A 19,505-nucleotide genomic window follows, 5' to 3' on the forward strand; every position below is an offset into this window, starting at 1 on the left:
GAGGGTCAGATGATGCTCCAGGATCAGAGTTAGAGATGAGGCTATGGAGGGAGGAGGGGCAGGCGGTCAGGGAGCAGGCCTGGTTCCCAGAGTTAGGGGCAGAGGTAAAAGAGGGAATATAACTGACCTCTCCCCCTCCCCCCACTATTTCTTCTCATTTGAATTTTGTATTGCCCCATTCCCCCCACTCCCAGGACTCCCAAATATGTGGAATTGCCATAGATGCAACAGAGCTTGATCAGCTCTTCCTCCTCCAGACTCAGAGACCCTGGAGCTTTGATGATGGAGAAGTACCACGTGCTAGAAATGATTGGCGAGGGCTCCTTTGGAAGAGTGTACAAGGGTCGGAAAAAATACAGTGCCCAGGTACTTATAAGAGAGGAGGTGTTTCCTGAAGGATTTCAGGCCACCATAACAGAAATAAAACAGAAAATTTGGACTAGTTTTGATAAGTCATATTCAACTTTCTTGACTTTTGGCAGAGACACTAGAATGATTTGCCATTTCCTTCTCCAGCTCATTTTACAGATGAGGAAACTGAGACAAACAAGGATAAGTGACTTGCCCAAGGTCACATAGCTAGTAAGTGTCTGAGGCCAGATTTGAGCTCATGAAAATGTCTTTCCTGACTCCAGGCCCAGCACTCTATCCAGTGCATTACCTTGCTTGGACTACTAGGGGATTTGGCCTAGATAACTTAAGAATCACTTAGCATCTCTTCTTGTTGGGTCCTTTTCCTAAAATCTTTCTCCTTTTCTTCCTCTCTATTCTTCAATTAGCTTTAACCAATTGCCAAAGTTTAAACAATTGCTGGACATTCCTGTAGGTTAGGCACAGAGCAACCTGGAAGCCTATTTCAGGGAGATAATGCCTTTAAAAAAAAACAAAACAACCTTTTATGTTCTGTCTTAAAATTGATACAGGTATCCGTTCCAAGGCATACCAGTAAGGGTTAGGCAATTGGGTTAAGTGAATTGTCCAGGGTCTTTTGTAGCTAGGAAGTATCTGAGGCCATATTTAACCCAGGTCCACTTGACTCCAGGCCTGTTGCTCTATCCACTGAGCTACCAGCTTCCCCAAGATAATTGCCTTTTGAGGAGAGGGTTAGGGGAATCCTGGCTAAAGCCCTAGGGATTGTGCAGATAAGGAAGGCAAATACAATAAGAGCTGTTCATTCAAGTGTATAGAAGTTGGATTTGGAGGAACTGAAGGTGATGTTGAAGAAAGAGCCATATGAGGAAAAAAACAGAGAATTGGAATTCTTTCTGGGAACATCCTGACCTTTATCCCTTTGCCTTGGGAAGGTGGTAGCTCTGAAGTTCATTCCAAAGTTGGGGCGTTCAGATAAGGAGCTGAGGAACCTACATCGAGAAATTGAAATCATGCGGGGTCTCAGGCATCCCAACATCATACAGATGCTTGACAGTTTTGAAACCGACAAAGAGGTAAGTGAAGGTTAGTCCTTTCTCCACCTCTAAAACCTGTCATAAAGGAGAGAATTTTCCCATCTCTAGATGACTTGAGTTAAACCTGTATTCATGTTCTCTCTGCAGGTAGTAGTAGTAACAGATTATGCTGAAGGAGAGCTCTTTCAGATCCTAGAAGATGATGGGAAGCTGCCTGAGGACCAGGTATCCATGATTAATTAGAATTTCTCTCTTCTACCTAGCTTCCTAATTGGGCAGGATGAGTAGACAGAGTTGGGAGAACTGGGAATCTAATGTTTGGGGTGTTGAAAGGAGTTATAGTGTCTTAAGTATCCTCTGAGAGGGACTGACCTGGAGAGAGTTGATGGTGTCCTAAGAAGACAGAGAGAGAAGAGTGGGATTTCTCCCTGCCCCTTTCTCCTACAAGCTGCAGCAATTATGATTTGCCCAAGTCTACATCTTTATTCTAATTCTTGGGTTTCCCTGTGTTCTGGCTTAGTGATTCTTGTCCTGAGGAACCATAGAGTAAGGGATCTTAGCAGAACTGGACTCCTAGGGAATGAGGGAGTATCAAGGGGAATGGAAATTTCTGTATAGAAGCTGGGGAGGAACAGTTAGAAGTTTGAGGAGACTAGTAAATGAAAGAAAAGGAACCCATCATCATAGCCATGTGGAATACTAGCTGGAGTAGCTCAGATTGGGCAGTCTCAGTTCAACTTCTTTTCTGTTCTTGTTTCTTCTTTCTGACTGGTTGATTCTTAGGTTCAGGCCATCGCAGCTCAGTTGGTATCGGCCCTGTATTATCTGCACTCTCACCGTATCCTGCATCGTGACATGAAGCCCCAGAATATTCTTCTAGCCAAGGGTGGTGGCATCAAGCTCTGTGACTTTGGGTGGGAATCCCAGGCACTTGTTACTCTGTGGGAGGGAGACCAAGGTTTTCAGTGGATGGCTAACCTAGAAAAGATAAAGGGTTTGATTTGGGAAGCTAGTTTCAGGACTAGGGGATGGTGGGAGATGGGAATGTTCTGGACCCTAGGGTGCCAATTTGAGGGAGAGTCCCTTTAGCCAAGTTGAGAAAACAATTTGACTGAATGGAATTGAGAAAGGGAGAGACATTTCTTTGGTCTGGTTTGTGATGGGTAGCTATGAAACCAAATCTGACTTTTCTTGCATAACTTCTCGCCTTATACCATTAATCTCCTTCCTTTCCCATTCCCCACTCTCTCTTCCAGTTTTGCCCGTGCCATGAGTACAAATACAATGGTGTTGACATCCATCAAAGGCACACCACTGTACATGTCCCCAGAGCTGGTGGAGGAGCGCCCATATGACCACACTGCTGACTTATGGTCAGTGGGCTGCATCCTTTATGAACTAGCTGTGGGCACACCACCTTTTTATACCACCAGCATCTTCCAGCTTGTTAGCCTCATCTTAAAGGACCCAGTGCGATGGCCCCCAACGATAAGTCAATGCTTTAAGGTAGGGAAAATGGTCAGGATGGAGAGGGAAGGGGGAAATCAAGGGCAAGGGGAAGGTGGGTCTTTTGCTGGAAATCCATTTTCTTTGTTTTTCTCAATGCCCTTTTCCAGGTTTGGGGCAGAATTTGGGGAAAAAAGCATTTGCCATTGATGGATTATTAGAAGATGGCAATAAGCTGCAAGAGCCATTCTGGGGATTGTTATCATCTGCAAGAGGGTCTCTTTGCTTCTAAACTAGGGATAAGTTTTTAGTATGAATTGAGTTTCATTGTGCCATTATCTATACTTTGGCTACTTTAGCCCTAGTTTCAGTGTCTAAAATTTTTCTTTTACTGCAAATTAATCTCCTCTCCTCTGGAAGTATGTGTTAATAACTAACTGAAGGTAGTGGTGTGTCCTTTAAGATCCCTAACTAGCAGAGAGGGGCAATGATGTTGAAATTTCTCTTCCTCATGTTTTTAATTTTGATTAATGAGGTTATCAAATGCTGACTGTGTCAAGTAATGTTTGCTAGGTGTTGGGGAAACAAAGACAGGAGGGAAACACTCCCCATCCTTAAGGAGTTCATGGTCCAACAAGGGAGACAATGCACACATACACCAAAATCATTTTTCCTGAGGTGGGCAGAATTGAGGTACTTCTGTTCCCATAGCCTGGGCTCCCAATAGTCATATGTCAAGACCCAGGGGTTCCTAAGGCAGTGAGGCAGTGTAGCCTATTTTGGATTCTGAAAACAGAAATAAATCTCACTAAAAATGGATAGCAGGATGGAATCAAGACCAGCCCAGCTTCTGAAGAAATAATCTGTCTAGCACTGATTGAGACTCCACTTTGTATAATGCACTTGGGGATACAGAGACAAAAATGAAATCTGCCCTGTGTTCAGGGAATGTATAATAGAGGTGAAAACATGTGTGCGCGCGCGCACACACACACACAGTAGTAATCAGATATGAAATAGCCTTGGAGGAGACAGGACAAACAGCTGGTAGAGGCAAGGAAAGGATGGCCAGAAAAAAACCCCAAATATATTGAAGGTAGCCCTTTACTCAAGAATTCTAGGAGTCAGAAGGGAAGAACCTTGAGAGAGGGTGGAGTGTTTCTTGGTTCAGGGAGAAGAATGCTGAAGGCAGGAGAGTGACAGGGTATTTTCCCCACAGAGTTTCCTGCAGGGACTGCTCACTAAGGATCCTCGTCAGCGTCTGTCCTGGCCTGAGCTCTTGTACCATCCATTCATTGCTGGCCGAGTCACCAGTGAGTTCTATTCCATCTCCAGGATCTCATTTTACCTCCATTCCCTGGATTCCATCACCTAATGGTCACAGAATTTCAGAGTTGGAAGGGAACCCTTTCTCTTTGTACCAACCTTTATTCTCTTTTCCACCTCATCTCTTCTTAGGTTAGAGCCTTAACAGCCATTTTGCTCTCCTTGAATTCCAAAATGGTATACTCTTCTTGAATTCCAAAATTGCATACTCTCTCAATCTTACCCTGCAGTGACCTCTGAAACAGTGACTTCTGATCTGGGAACCCCATTTACCAGCCGACTACCCCTAGAGCTTCAGGCCCTAAAGGAGGAACAAACAAATTGGCTGACCCCCAAGGGTGGTCAGTCTCGTATTTTGCGCCAAGCCCGGAAGCGCATGGCTGAGGATGCTAGGCAAAAGGTATCTGGGACAGAGAAAAGCCCAGGATATTTTCTTGGGTAGGGAGGAAATTTGTGTTGGAGATGGCCAGAAGGGTGACTGGATTAGCAATGGGAAATTGGAGAAGGAACAAGAGTTTCTAGAATATGGAGAAGTCTTAGGACAAGATCCAGGCTGGCCTGTGGTGACTGAGTCTCTCTGATCTAATCCCCCTACCCCCACCCACAGACACATCTAAACCCTGGAACTTCCCTTGAACAAGTAGACAAAGCAAGCAAGGCGGTTCCTGTGGCAGCCTTGTTGCCCAGACTGGGGGCCACCTCACAGGATCTCGACTTCTTATCTAGAACGCCTTCCCCTGAAGACAAGAAGGACTGGGCAGAATGGGAGGCAAGTGAGCCTCCCCAGCCTACACGGTAAGGAGGCAGGTGTGGCCAAGTCATGAGGAAGTGGTCTGGTACCCACAGTGGGCTTGACCCTGGACAGAAGAAGCACAGTGTGGTCACCAGCTTCTAGAAACTAGTAACGGCACTTCTTGGGACTCAGGATTCCCAATTGACAGGGAGAAAATTTTCTCCATCATAAGATCAATCCATTGAAATCCTTAAATGCAAGATACTAGAGAGGGCTTGAGTCAGGAGGGTGCACAGGCTTATGCCCAACTGGAGCCTCTTCCCCTGGACCATAATTTCTTATCTTGATAAAATCTTAAAAAGAAGACACTTCCATATAAATAGCTTTATGTGACCTTTCCCACTTCCTGTATGAGGCTTTGGGGGAGGGGACAGTTCATATACCCTGAACTTCCTCAGAACTGGAACTCCATTTCTACTGCCTCTTCCCTGACAGGGAACCCCAGGTCACCCAGGAGTACGATCAGGAGTTCCCAGAACTGAAGCAGGAAACTGAGGAAAGCAGTGTTGGGACCTTGGAGCCTGAGGTGAGATGCTGGTGACTGACTCCTTGCTTGGGGAATTTCCCCATCTGGAGCTCTCTCAGGCTTCCAACCCATTCATACCCTTTCCTTCTCCCCCTAGGAGCCAGACAGTGACAGCGAGTGGCAGCACCTGTTGGAGCCCACAGCACCTTCAGACATCCAACTAAAAGCCCCCCTCACACTACTCTGCAACCCTGACTTCTGCCAGCGTGTACAGAATCAGCTCCATGGGGCTGGGGGTCAGGTAATCCATAAGCTGATTGGAAGAGTCCAGAGTAGGGGCAACAGTGGATCCAAAAGACAGCAAAAAGGGATGGACAAGAAAGGGAGATGGAGGGAAGAAGGACCACTGGGCAGAGGAGAGGAGGGAAGAGGATATGGGAATGTGATCCTCATCTGAGGCAACCCTCAGGTAATGTGGCTCATATGATTTATTCTCCCAGTGGCTCTATGCCTAGGAGTCAAAGGTCTGAGGTCAGAGGAAATGAAGGCCTCCATGGTCTATCCTGTTTCTCCTTTGGTGATGCTCTGGCCCTTTCTTTTTTCATTATGCATAACACTCTATCAATATCTGTTCTCCCCCAATATCTCCTAGGTCCTAGAGGGCATACTAGATGGGGCTTCCCGCCTGCTTCCCACTCTCCGGGTTGTTAAAAGCCTCTTGACCACCTGCAGTGATTCAGCCCTGCTATATGCCTTCTGCCGGGAGGCCGGGCTGCCAGGCCTTCTACTGAACCTTCTCAGACACAGTCAGAGCAGTGTCAACATCCAGCAGGTGAATACCTGCACACACAGAGAAGACCCAGCAGCCGCCCAGAGCCCTCTGCTCCCAGGCTCTCTTCTCTTGCTCTCCCCACATTCCCTTTTGGTCTTCCTTCCTCTATCTTTGGCAGAGTAAGGTGTGGTATGGAAAAGAGCCCAGAGGACCTGGCTTTGAGTCTTTGCTCTGACCTTAGGCAAGTCACTAACTTCTGTGGTCCTCAGTTTATCTATAAAATTCTAGCATGTTAGAGAAGATGATTCCTGAAATCTGGCATAGCTTTCTTTCTTTTTTTTTTTTTAAAACACCCTTATCTTCCTTTTTAGAATCAATACTAAGTAATGGTTCCAAAGCAGAAGAGTGGCAAGGGTTAGGCATTTGGGATTAAGTGACTTGCCCAGGTTCACATGTCTAGAAAGTGTCTGAAGCCAGATTTAAACCAGGTCCTTCCAACTCCAGGTCAGGCTCTCTATCCACTGAACCCTATTACTGCCCTGTCCTGTATAGCTTTCAATTTTCAGTCCCTTGAAACTATTTTCTTCCGCTCCCTCCCTTCTTCCCTGCCAGGTCCATCTGTCTGCCTGTTTCTTCCTGCTTTCCGTCTCTAGTTTAATCTTTCTTTTCCCTGGCAGCAGCCCTGGTGTGGAACTTTCTTGAGGGACCTGGTGGCTACAATCCAGGCCTATTTTGCTGGCAATTTCAACCTCGAGAAAAGCCAGACAAGTGACAGGTATGTTAAAGATACAGGATGAAGGCGTGGGAAACATACATCTCCTTCTGTACTCTTAGTACTCCCTCAGCCTCATTTGTCCCTTCTCCTAGGAACATTAGGAGAGGGTTTGGGGAAAGATGACTTAGCACCCCAGTGAGTGACATGTCTAGGATTCCAGCTAGAAATCCTGAAAGCCCAGAGACATAGACTCTGGACTTTTTTCCAAACTTTTGCAAACCCCAGCCATTACCAAAGAGATCACAGCAAATAGAGATTCCCAACACCTAGAAAGCTAGAGAAAGCTAGAGGAAGAGTGTTGGGCATGGAGTCAGGGAGATCTGAGTTCAAATTCAGCCTCAGGCACTACCTGCAACTGTGGGCAAACCTACCTTAACCTCTGCCTCAGTTTCCTCATTTGTAAAATGGAGATAATAATAGCCTCTACCTGCCAGGGTTGGTTTTGAACATCAAATGAAATAACATGTATAATATTTGCAAACCTTAAATAAAGCATTACATGAATGCTAGCTGTCTTGTTGGAGAGCAGGAGAGCACATTAATGTCTCCTGAGGGAGGTGATCCTAGTGTCTCCCTAGAACTACCTATAGCATTTGATGGTATATTTTTTCTAATTCTTAATTAGGGAATCCTATGAAACCGAGATTTACAGTACTTGAGAGAAATGAGTGGGAGGTATAGGAGAGGGCTGGAACCTATAGTGCCCTTGGGTAACAAAGGCTTATTTCTCCTAGCCTCCACGTATTTCAGGAAGCAGCCAACCTTTTTCTGAACCTTTTGGGAAAGCTTCTGGCCCAGCCCGATGATGCTGAGCAGACCCTGAGGAGGGATAGTCTTATGGTAATCTTGCCCCTAGCCCTGGATTATTATTTTATCCTGTCCTTTTCAGTCCCCTTTGAGGTTTTCCTTAGCTCTATTTCTCACTGATTATACAGGATCTGATCCCAAATCCTTTTTCAAAAGTTCAAAAGAGGGGCAGCTGGGTAGCTCAGTGGATTGAGAGCCAGGCCTAGAGACGGGAGGTCCTAGGTTCAAATCCAGCCTCAGACACTTCCCAGCTGTGTGACCCTGGGCAAGTCACTTGACCCCCATTGCCTACCCTTACCAATCTTCCACCTATAAGTCAATACACAGAAGTTAAGGGTTTAAAATTTAAAAAAAAAAAAAAAAAGTTCAAAAGATCTAAATTATTTCCTCCAACTAGTTCTTTATTCAGATGCTCCTAGCCAGAAATCTGGCTCTCTTTGTCTTAAAGATCACAAAGGGGAAGGTGCTCTGACTTCCTTAGGTATCTCATTCTTGAAAGTCAAGTTCTTCATGTATTACCTAAAACCTAAATTCTCTTGCTGTAAATTGAAGCTTTTTAGTGTCTTATTGAAGCTTTTTAGTATCTTGAGAACTTGGAACCTGAATCAAGTGAGAGCCTTAATAGTCTGTAATCTATGGCCTTTTTTTTTCCTTGTAAGAGCCTGAATATTTAAAATGTGATAAATTACAAGTCATAAATAATTTGAATGTCTGTTATAACTATTTGAACTTTTCAACATTCATTCAGTTTTCCCATTGTAAACTTATTTTCTTCGCCCTGAGCAGACTGAGCTTTTCTATCTTGGGGACAGGTGGCTGGAGGCCCCAGGCTCAGTGCTGTCCCTTTGCTGAGAATGATATACCTAGTAAAATAGGATGTCTGTGGTGTGAGTCTTGCTCTTGGCCCCTCGTGGCCTGGGCGGAAGGGAGCTCATAGCTGGAATTTCCGTACATAACCATTTGTGATCTGGGTCAGGACTCCTCTAAAACTATGCCAACTATCCTTTCTTCTAGTGCTTCACTGATTTATGTAAGACCATGGATGGCAGCAACATCGCCATCTCCAAATCTTTCTACTGCAGCTTCTTGACCACACACAAACCTGTGCTAGATGGTCTCCTTCATGGGATGGCACTCCCACAACTCCCTCTTCACACACCACCAGGTAACCAGAGGGAGTGGGGAATGTTTACCTTTTCATTCAGCTTCCCAATTCTACCAGATTTCTCAGTCCCTGTGTCATTGGAAGATGAGTGGGCCAGCTACTCCATACTCTTTCTTCTCTAATTTTTGAAGGTGCACCACAAGTTAGCCAGCCACTGAGGGAACAGGATGAAGATCTGCCCAGGGCCTTTGCAACAGCACTTGCTGCCATCTGCACTCTCCCAGTGGGGCTGCCTGGCTGCTGGGAAGCCAAAGAACAGGTGTGAGCTTTGGCTGTCATCTTCCATCCCTAACAAAGGGCCCTAGTCCAATTTCCCAAGGGCTGGGGTTCTGGTACCAATCTCCCTCACTTAGCTTCTATTGGGTCCTCCCCCTCAATATTGCTCACATTATGCCTTTGCCATGGAGCCATTTGTGGGATATGAGACTGTGATTCCTCAGGATTCTGCCTAGCCCAGTTATCTTTGACCAGCTGAGAAGAGAGATTTGAGATGTCCAGAGTTCAAGGATAAATCTCTCTTCCTGGAAGACATGAAATTAATCCCACCAGCGGGACATAGAGTTCCTGACTGATTTGTTTCCCTGGGACTTCATAGTGCATGTTCCACATTGGGCATTTCCTCTCCCTTCTTGTCAGTGACACTTTCCTCCAAGGCCCAGCCATGGCTGGGGAAGGCCTGGGTTGTGGTCTTTGGCATCTGATGTCTAGGGGAATAGAGTTCAGGAAGAAGGAAATCTTGCTGGTGAGTGAGGGTGGTGGTCTAAAAGCAGATGCATATCCAGGTGAGTATGCATGTATCTATAAGGTGCAGAGCTCCAGTTAAGGGTGGCAATGTTGCCTTCAGGTCTCCAAGCATTTGGCAGATCAGCTGACAGATGACAGCAGTCAGCTGCGGCCTTACCTTTTCTCCAGTCTGCAGCATCCCTCTCTTTCCCTGCACCTGCTCAAGGTATTGACTCTCTCCTTCTCTGCCACTAAGAACTGCCTAGCCTTGCTACAAAACCACCTGAGACCCATATGAAAACATTCATTCCTTGAAGGAACCTCCCTGCTTTCAAAAATGTGTTTCCCAAACAGATGTCCCTCTTATACAGAATTCCTCTCCCACTCCCATCCTCCTGCCCTCTCTAGCACATTCCCCATTATAGATGTACTTTGATTCTTGAGTATTCTAGCTGGGAGTCCAGTCCTGGGAGCCTAGAATATAGAACAGGGTGGAAGAGTAGGACTGGCTGGTTCTTTGGCTTGAGCATCCTCTCTCTTGTATGTTAAGCTTCTTTGCATGTACCTCCCTAGGTGCTGTATGCCTGCTGTCATGTCAATGAAAATCTCTGTAGACGTTTAGACCAAGAGCCCTTGGCCTTAGAGTCACTACTCTTGCTGGTGCAGGGTAAGGTAGGTAGCACCAAGATGGGAAGGCACCAAAGTTCTGTTGTCTCCTTGGGAGCCCAGGCATCTTGGTATAGGCAGGTGCTCCAAGTTCCTGCTTTCTTTTGCAGATAGATGTAATAGATCCAGAAGAGACTGCTGAAGCTACACTTCACCTTCTTTCCCTTCTGGTTCTCCGGCTTCAGGTTTTACCTCCTGGGTAAGTTATGGAATGTTGGAGTTTGATCCCACAGACCCTCCTGCCTGTCTCTGCCATAGTGTAGAATTTAACCCTGTAGACTCTCCTGCCCAACTCTGCCATAGTATGGAGTATAACCAATGAAGACCCTCCTGCCTACCTCTGCCATAGTGTGGAGTTTTAACCACGGAAACCCTCCTGCCCAGCTCTGCCATAAGATTTATGGTAAGGGCTCTTCGTCCCCTGATAGTGAAGAGAGCATAGAACAGAGAGGGACAATGCTTTTGTACCACAGTATGAATGGAGTGGCTCTACCATCTATTAAGCCCTGTCTTAGAAGTTAGTGATCTCAAGTATATAAGGAACTGGGCCAATTTATATATTTATATAATTTATAGCTGATAAATTGTATAAACAGGCAATTTTCAGAAGAAGAAACCAAAGCTATTAATAGTCATGAGAAAAAAATGTTCTAAATCACTAATAATTAGAAAAATGCAATTCCGAGGTGCTATCTCAAACCCATCATATTTGCTAATGTGACAAAAAAAAGGAAAATGACAAATGCTGGAGGGGATGTGCAAAAACAGGACATTAATGCACTGTTGGTGGAGTTGTGAACTAGACCACATTCTGGAGAACAGTTTGGAATTATGTCCAAAGGACAACAAAACTGTGTATACCCTTTAACCCAGCAAACCCAACACTGTTGGGTCTATAAACCAAAGAAATCAAAGAAAAAGGAAGAGGACATATCTGTATACGAAAATGTTTATAACAGCTTTTTTTTGTGGTGGCAAATTGGAAATTGAGAGGATGCCCATTAATTGGGGAATGGCTGAATGAGTTGTGGTATATGATTGTAATGGAATACTATTATGCCATAAGAGATGATGAGTTTCAGAAAAACCTGGAAAGACCTACATGAACTGATGCAGAGTGAAGTGAGCAGAACCAGGAGAACATTATATACAGCAACAGAAATAATGTATGATGAACAACTGTGAATGAAATATTCTCAGTAGTACAATAATCCAAGACAATCCTAAAGGGATTATAATGAAAAATGCCATCCTCCAGAAAGAGAGCTGGCAAATTCTAAGTGTAGATTGAAGCATACAATCTTCAATTTCTTTATGTTTTTTGCTTTTTATTTATTGATTTTTTTGTAACATAATTAACATGGAAATATATTTTGCATGATTTCCTAGGTAGAATGAGTATCATATTGCTTGCCTTCTCTATGGGGGAGGAGCTAGAAAGAGGGAGAGAATTTGGAACTCGAAATGAAAAAAAGAGAATGTTAAAAAATAAAATTACAGTGATCCCTCACCTATGGCGGGAATTACATTCCAAAGACCCCTGCGATAGGTGAAAATTCACAAAGTTATATTTATTTTATTATTTATATATAGTTTAAGGCTTTATAAACCCTTCCCCCTCTCCTATAAACCTTTTCCACACTCTTATTAACCTACAGTCAATGGGCCAGTCAGTGCCCAGGATATAGAACACAGCACTGTGATTGGTCGCCTTACATTGTGTCAGCCAATAGTGTGCTACCATAAGTGTTAACTCCTTGATACAGAATTATATATATATATATATTTTTTTTTTTTAAACCCACAAAACAGTGAAATCACTATAAGTGAACTGCAATATAGCAAGGTATGACTATAGAGGGAAATACAAATGGGGAATTTTATTAGGGTCAGGAAAGTCTTGGTTCCTCCTGGACACAATCTACAGTAATCCCATTATGGCCCTTTATGTATCCTCTTCTTTCAGGGTGAAGAAGATAGGGAATGAGCTTGCTGTCCTTTTTGTCCATTCACCAGTTGTCTCTCTTGTGGTAAGTAATCTAGCTCTTTCCCATCGCCCTCATGAAGCTGTAGGAAGGGAGAACCACTATCCCAACTTTAGCTGTTTCTGCTGTTCCACCTGTAGACAGAGTCCTTTTCTCCCCATATCACCCTATAGCCATTCAAATTCTGATAGCTGGCCAATAGCATTTACAGAAGTGCCTGGAAGGAGGTAGGCTCATTTAATGTTTATTGGTTTCGATCAGATTGAATATAGCCCTGTAAGGTTTGAAAAGCATGTTACAGATCTCTTATTTATCCTTATAACAACCTTGTGAAGGACATGCTACTATTATCCCCACTTTATGGAAAACAGAGGCAGACAAAAGTTCAGTGACTTGACCAAGTTCACAAGGCTAAGTTTCTCAGGCCAAATTTGATTTCATCTTCCTTACTCCAGGTCCAGTATTCCATCCTCTGAACCCCTTGCTTGCTAGTGCTACTTATTTTCCATTTATCCCTTTCGTCTCATTCTCAGAGTGCGGCGGCTGGTCTGCTGTCACAACTCAGCCAGCAGGGTGTGGCCTTCAATCTCCAACCCAAGGAGTGGATCGCTGCAGCTGCACATGCCTTGTCTGCTCCAGCAGAGGTGAGATGATGTCAGTGGAGGCAAAAGTTAGGACTCTCTCTGAGGCTGTTTGGATGTTTGAGCTCAGTTGGACAGACTGAAATGCAGCCAATCTTGAAATAGCAGGTTCTCACATAACTGTCCATTTGGCATTCCCTAGAGGCAAGTGGATGACATCTGGAGGAAGAAAATGACTCCTCCTACCACATCCAGACCATGGCCTCTTCCCAGTTTCCTTCTCTAGATCTCATACCTTGTTACTGCTGAAAAATTCTTCTTATTGCTCCTGCCACCCATTCTCTCCCATTCTCTTCCTCTTAGTGTTGGAGAATGGTCACTATCCTCTGTTAACTCTTTAAAACCCACACTCAAGCCCTTTGCTCCCCCAAGGCTTAACAGTCTTGATGCCTTTTCCCTCTCCTTTTAGGCCCCTAGGTTTCCTACATCCCCAGTCACTTTTGTTAACACGAATTTCATTAGTAAATAATGATAACAAAAGTCAGTATCTTGAATTTTTCTCCCTTATTGTGTGTCAGTAGTTCCTTGAATAGATTAGGTTGAAACTGTTGTGATTTTGTGAAGGGTTATCTAACATGGTTCTGGCTTTGACTTTTGCTCTTGATACTTGGTGACAAAATGCCCACCATGTTAAAGAAGTACATCATCAACCACAGGGGTCAGTGTTAGCACCAGGCCAATCAAGCTACAAGCTACATTCCTTCATTCTGTTAACACTTGATAACTTTTTGAGGGAACATACTTTGGAAAGAAGGCTTGTTTGGGGGGTTTGTTGGGAAATATCTATCATGTCAGAACAGAATGTATCCATTTTTTTAAGGAAAATATTAAATATAGTGGGAGATTTCCTGTGGAACTAACGATGTGATAAATATTCCACTTGTTTTCCTGGCCATCTGCCTGACCCAAACAGATATATCCCCTGGTACTGCTGGGTGAGGTGGACAAGCTCCTGAGGGTATGTAGTTTCTGTCCACACCTGACCATTTTCCCGTCTTTCTCCCAGTTGCGTCGTACTCCACCTGGTGGTTCCGGATTCTATGATGGCCTGTTGTTTCTTCTGTTGCACCTTATCACCCAGGTATCTGTGCAGCCCAGGATAGGCAGGAAATAAGAACATGGGAACTAGGATGCTCTGCTGTCTAGAGGACAAAAGGAATTTCATATTCCCATCTCTTATATTGCCATGCGTGCCTGTGACTGGCTGCTCCCTTTCTTCTGCCATCTCAGAGATAGGCACTTCTGAAGCATCATCTCAGCTGCATCCACTATGACTGAATAGGAATAAATGGGAAAATGATTTCTCACCCCAGCAAACAGTTCCTCCCTTCCCCTGCCTTTCCACACACTGACAAGAGTTTTAGGGGTTGTGGGAGTTGCCATGGGGAAGGCTAGAGAAATGGGCTGATCTTGACACCACAAAGAGGAGGGAATGGTCTTTAGGGGGCCCTTTTCCTGAGTATCAGGAGCAGGGAAGCATAGCCGGAGCCTCGGCACCTGAATCCTAGCCACCACCTGGATGCTTTCTCTTTCAGGGTGGGGCTGAGATAGTACAGGATGTGGCCAACTCAGAACTGTGGACCATTCTGTGGCACCGATTCTTCATGACACTGAGGCTGTCTGAGGAAGTACCCACCTCAGAGGATAAAATGTCCCTGCCTAGCCAGTCTGTTCCAGAGCCTGAATGGACTCTCATCTCTCCCCAAGGTAGAACTTCCAGAGTTTTCATGGCTTATTCATTGACTTCTTCAAGGTCAGTAGGGCTATTTTGATTTCCAGCCAGTGACATCCACATGGCCTTAGACCTCCCTTGGTCCCTGCCCAGTCCTATCCTTTTTGTCACCCCTATTCTAAGGCCAGTTGGTTTTCCCTTTGGGAGGTTTGGGGTCAGCTTGTCAAATCACTTAATGTTCCTAGGCTTCAGTTTCCTTATCTGTAAAATGAAGGGGTTAGACTAGATGGCCTTTGAGATCCCTTCCAACCATGAATCCAGGTCCCTATGATGGATCCTCTTTGCTGCTTGGAGTATCTTGGAAAGCAAAGACTTTGCTGATATGATCAGGAGTATTTCATGGGAAAGAGGGTAGTAGAGATGGAGATGGAGCTACTATAGAATTATCTTCTTAATTCTTCAGGGAGTGGAGGCAGCATAGTACAATTGACAGAGCTCTGAATTTGGAGTCAAAAGATATGAGATCACTTCCTTTCTCTGGGCACACTTGGGCATGTCCTTCTCCATCCTGGCTGTCATGTCCATAAAATGAGGAAGAGTTGGACTAGATAACTCCTTGGTCCCTTCAAGCACTAGCATTGTGGTCCTGAGAAGCCTGTGACCAGCCCTCCCCCACAGGAATCATCCAAGAGCAGTGATGTCATTGTTCTCCTCGAGCTCCTGGGATGTTTGCCCATACTCTGCCCTTTTGTGTTCTCAGGCATTACTGCTCTTCTCAACCTTGCCCTGGCAGTCTTCACCCAGGAGCCCCATCTGTGCCTGCCCTATTTGATTCAGCACAACAGCATTCTTATGTCTACTCTGAAGCACCTGCTATCCCCCAACTTCCTGCAGCAGCTTGGACAGACGTGAGTCTAGGGTTTAGCTGATGGAAGGGCCAGGATTGAGAGACTAGTGGAAGAGGGAGACCAGATCCTTGGGAGAGGGGGGTCTGTGGCAGTGGGAATGGGGTACTGAACCTGTTTGAGGGGAAGAAATGAGATGGAAGAAGCCAGTCAGTGGTCTGGGAACTGGCAGGACATAATCCCCACTAGGGATTAGCAGACACCGAAAGCCTTTGGCCCATTTGCACTCCCCAGACAACATGGGTCTGAGCTGCTTCCTGCTGTGGTCCTCCCTGTCTGTCAACTTCTCTGCTTCCCTTTTGCTATGGACGTGGATGTTGATGTTCTTCTAACTATCCTGGCAGACCTCAGGGATTCAGAAGTGCCAGCCCATCTACTGCAGGTGCGTAGGGAGAGCTTCACTCTCAGAGAGGTAGGCATAGGATGGAGATATTTTCTATGTAAGATTGCTAGTGGAGAATTGAGGGGGCAGGGAACAGGCTAGTTTCCTTTTCTTTTCTTATTTTTTTTTAACCCTTATTTTCTGTCTTAGAAATATCTCTTAAGTCAAAAGGGCAAGGGCTAAGAAAATGAGGTTAAGTGACTTGCCCAGGGCCACATAGCTAGGAACCCAAGTCCTCCTAACTCTGGATCTGGCTCTCTGACCAGAGTATCATCTTGCTCCTCCAACAGGCTAGTTTCAACAAAGCATATCTCACCAATCGGGGAACAAGTTTTGATTACTTCTGTCTTTCCATAAGTCCTTCCTCTTCTCCAAATACATCCTTTCTTTTCCTAGTTCAAAACTGGCCTACAGAAATAATTTTCAGTCATTTCACCTGGTTTTAGTAGTGGCAATCACTAGCAACCATCCAATACACAGCAACCGCAATTTATTTTCCTGATTGTTTCATTGCTTTCTGTTGTGATACTGCCATTTAAGGCCAAAGACAGTGTTTGACCAGGCCTAGCAAAGGGATGGGAGGTCGAGGAGTCAATGCTGGTGCTCAGGCCTGGACAAAAACCAGTGGGTGGGAGCCAGAGTCTGCATCTCCTCATCAGCTGCTAGAAGTTCAGAGGGGGTGCTTTCCCTGGGCTGGGGCCCATGGCCAGGACTCTCCTTGATATCTTTAAAGAAATCAAATTTTGTTTTCACATCCCTCAGATTTCTCCCAGGATCCCTTCCACCTCCCAGGGAGCCATCCCTTATAGCAAGCATGTCTTTAGAGAAAAACTTTAAAAGAAAAAAAAGTTAGCCCAAACAAGCCAGTACATTGAAAAAGCATGAAAAGGCATCCAGTGCTCCATCCCGGTGGGGTGGGGTGACTTCTCATTCCTTTTTGGGGTGCTGCCATTCTTCTTAGACTTGGAGTTCCTCCGGGAGATCTACTGACCTGGGTGCAGCTTCCTTTGGGGAATGATGCCCCCTTTGGTGTGCCCCTGTGACATGGCTCTCTTGTCCTGACCTATTGCGAGACTCTTCTCTCTGGAGCTCAAGGACACCCTTCTCTTCTTTCATCTGCTCACTTTTGTTCTCCCAGGTCTGTTGCCGCTACCTCCTGCTACCACAGGCTGAACTGCCTGTCAGCCTTCTCGCCCGACTGGCCCTCACAGACTCCACCACCCTCAACCAGTTTGTAGCTGCTGTGGCGGCCTCGCCTAACACCATAACCTTCCTGTCAGCCGCCTTGCTAGGGGACCAGCCCCTTCTGACCTCTGATATCCTTTCTCTCTTAGCCCATGCAGCCAGGGCCTGGCCTCCCACCCACTTGCCTTTCCTACAGGACCTCTTAGCAGGGCCGGATGAATCCTACTGGCCCCTGCGCTGTCTCCTGGGCCACCCGGAGAATCCAGTCCGGGCCCGGGCCTATGGCCTCCTGGGCCACTTGCTGCATCAGAGCACTGCCCTTCGGGGGGCCCTCCAGAGCCAGGCGGGACTGCTGAGCTTGCTTTTGGCAGGGCTAAGGGACAAGGACCCTGCTGTTCGGCGCAGTGCCAGCTTTGCTGTTGGAAATGCAGCCTATCAGGCTGGGCCCCTGGCCCCAGCTCTAGTGCCTGCAGTGCCTAGGGTAACCCAGCTGCTAGGTGACCCTCAGACTGGGACCCGGCGTAATGCGGCTTCTGCTTTGGGCAACCTGGGCCCTGAAGGGCTGGGAGAGGAACTACTGAGGTGCCAAGTGCCCCATCGGCTCCTGGAGACTGCCTGTGGAGATCCTCAGCCTACAGTGAGAGAAGCTGCCCTCATTGCCCTGCGAAGCCTCAGACAAGAGCCCAGCATCCATCAGGTATGTCCTCAGGGACCAGGAAGTCAGAATTCCAAGCTCTTGGGTTGGCTTCGTTTTCCTTGTGGAGAAAGTGCCTCAGTGACCCTATTTTATAGCACAAGAGAGAACGGGTCTTTCGTTCCCTCCGGCCTCTTCCAAGCACACCCTGTTCCTTCAGGACTCATTCTAAGTCTCTATGGGATATAATGCACTAGATTTGGATTTGCCAACCACATCTCATCTTTATCACCTCACCGACCATCACTGTAGTGACATTACAGATAATCACCCTCACCAGTCATAGCTGCAGTGACATTAGAAATAATCAGGCTTCTTTGATTGGTCCCTCGTTTAAGGTATTCCTTCCGTTGCCCAGGTCTCTAATGTTCTCTTACCTGTAATGGAGGGAAGGAGCAGTGGGGTCTGGGTTGGGACATTTCTTCTCTCTAATGGCAGCAGGAGTATAGGAGCATAATCCACCTCGTGAGGGCCTGAGGCATTGCCCCCTTTACCTTGTGGGGACCTGAATCTTACATTTCAGAGTTAGCAACAAAGCAAGGATACAGAAAAAGGAAGACATGCTAGAGAGCCAGCCAAAGACAGCACTCCCTTGAGTAATTAGGAGTTATCTGACAGCTCATTCTTTCCATCTGTTCTCCTTCTAGGTGTTGGTGTCCTTGGACGCCAGTGAGAAATTAGCTTCACTCTCTTCGGCCAGTCCACTCCCTCCTCACAGTAGTAGTGGTAGTCCCCGACCCTCCTCTGCCAGGCACTGCAAGAAACTCATCCATCTCCTAAGACCAGCTCACAGCACATGAGCCTGAAATCCTGGGGCCCAAGCCACCAACCTCTTCAGACACCTAGGAGGTCTCTCCCAATCGACATCTGCCTGTTCCTCTCTTTCACACAAACCACCAGTTTACCAAGAGGCCAGAAGAGGGAGATATGGGCCTTTTATGATCACAGATCCATCATGATCCCAATTAGAAAAAATCTTATTTTCCTCCAGCCCACAGGAAGATTTCTGCCTTCTCAGGGCCAAACTGGACTTCCATCCTTCTCCTCCCAATCTTGGCAGCTTTTTTGGTTCCACAGGAGACTCATTTCTTTCTCATATCCTGGGATACATTTTCCCAGTAAAGTACCTTTGATCCCTGGAACTAGTTTCTTGGATTTGAGGGAACCAGCAGTCTTCTAATTGGAACTCCAAATTAGTCTTTCTTCTGGAGGTCCTTCATTCTCTTTGGGTTCTGCTTTTGGTGTGCCAGACCCCATGTCATAAGCTGGGAGCAGAGTCTATGCTCAGTTCCGGGGCTGTGTTTATAAATAACTGTGTGTCTCCTTGTCCCTGAGGGCCATCCCATTGACCTCCAGTTTCCACTTTCTACTCTGACACCTAGCCCCTGTTTTGTACTCATGTTTCCATCTACGGTTGAGGGGTGTTATATCAATTTTTTGTAGCCTTGTTTGTAAAGTCTTTTAATAAAAAAGTGTTTCTCATCCCTCCTATGAATTTCCTTTTTAACAAAAAAAAAATAACCCTTACTTTCTGTCTTAGTAACAACTCTAAGAGAGAAGGGCCAGTGTTAGGCAAATGGGGTAAGTGCTTTGTTCTGTGCCATATAACTAGGAAGTAACTGAGGTCACATTTGAACCCAGATCTCCTAACTCCAGGCCTGGCAATCTATCCCCTCCTATGAGTTTCCTTAAGTTT

General features: G+C 45.8%; 1 protein-coding gene across 1 annotated transcript; it reads left to right on the forward strand.

Moving 5' to 3' along the window:
- The first annotated feature begins 267 nt into the window (after positions 1-267).
- STK36 (serine/threonine kinase 36) lies at positions 268-19,288 on the forward strand. Its single transcript, XM_044667553.1, has 26 exons — positions 268-366; positions 1,305-1,445; positions 1,554-1,631; positions 2,190-2,320; positions 2,663-2,912; positions 4,072-4,165; positions 4,409-4,578; positions 4,786-4,973; positions 5,407-5,497; positions 5,595-5,738; positions 6,090-6,269; positions 6,887-6,984; positions 7,719-7,824; positions 8,806-8,956; positions 9,088-9,215; positions 9,801-9,905; positions 10,253-10,355; positions 10,460-10,544; positions 12,312-12,375; positions 12,864-12,974; positions 13,978-14,052; positions 14,507-14,678; positions 15,404-15,551; positions 15,783-15,930; positions 17,069-17,812; positions 18,457-19,288. The coding sequence occupies exons 1-26, from the start codon at positions 280-282 to the stop codon at positions 18,607-18,609; spliced, it is 3,945 nt and encodes a 1,314-aa protein (XP_044523488.1). The 5' UTR covers positions 268-279; the 3' UTR covers positions 18,610-19,288.
- Positions 19,289-19,505: the final 217 nt, after the last annotated feature.

The sequence above is a fragment of the Gracilinanus agilis genome, chromosome 3 (genome assembly GCF_016433145.1).
Source record: "Gracilinanus agilis isolate LMUSP501 chromosome 3, AgileGrace, whole genome shotgun sequence".
Lineage (NCBI taxonomy): Eukaryota > Metazoa > Chordata > Mammalia > Didelphimorphia > Didelphidae > Gracilinanus > Gracilinanus agilis.

Excerpts from the sequence above, each read along its gene's own strand:
- STK36 (XM_044667553.1), top strand. The coding sequence starts at position 280 with ATGATGGAGAAGTACCACGTGCTAGAAATGATTGGCGAGGGCTCCTTT. Across the intron at positions 367-1,304 it reads GGAAAAAATACAGTGCCCAG|GTGGTAGCTCTGAAGTTCAT; the intron begins GTACTTATAAGA and ends TGCCTTGGGAAG. Across the intron at positions 1,446-1,553 it reads GTTTTGAAACCGACAAAGAG|GTAGTAGTAGTAACAGATTA; the intron begins GTAAGTGAAGGT and ends TTCTCTCTGCAG.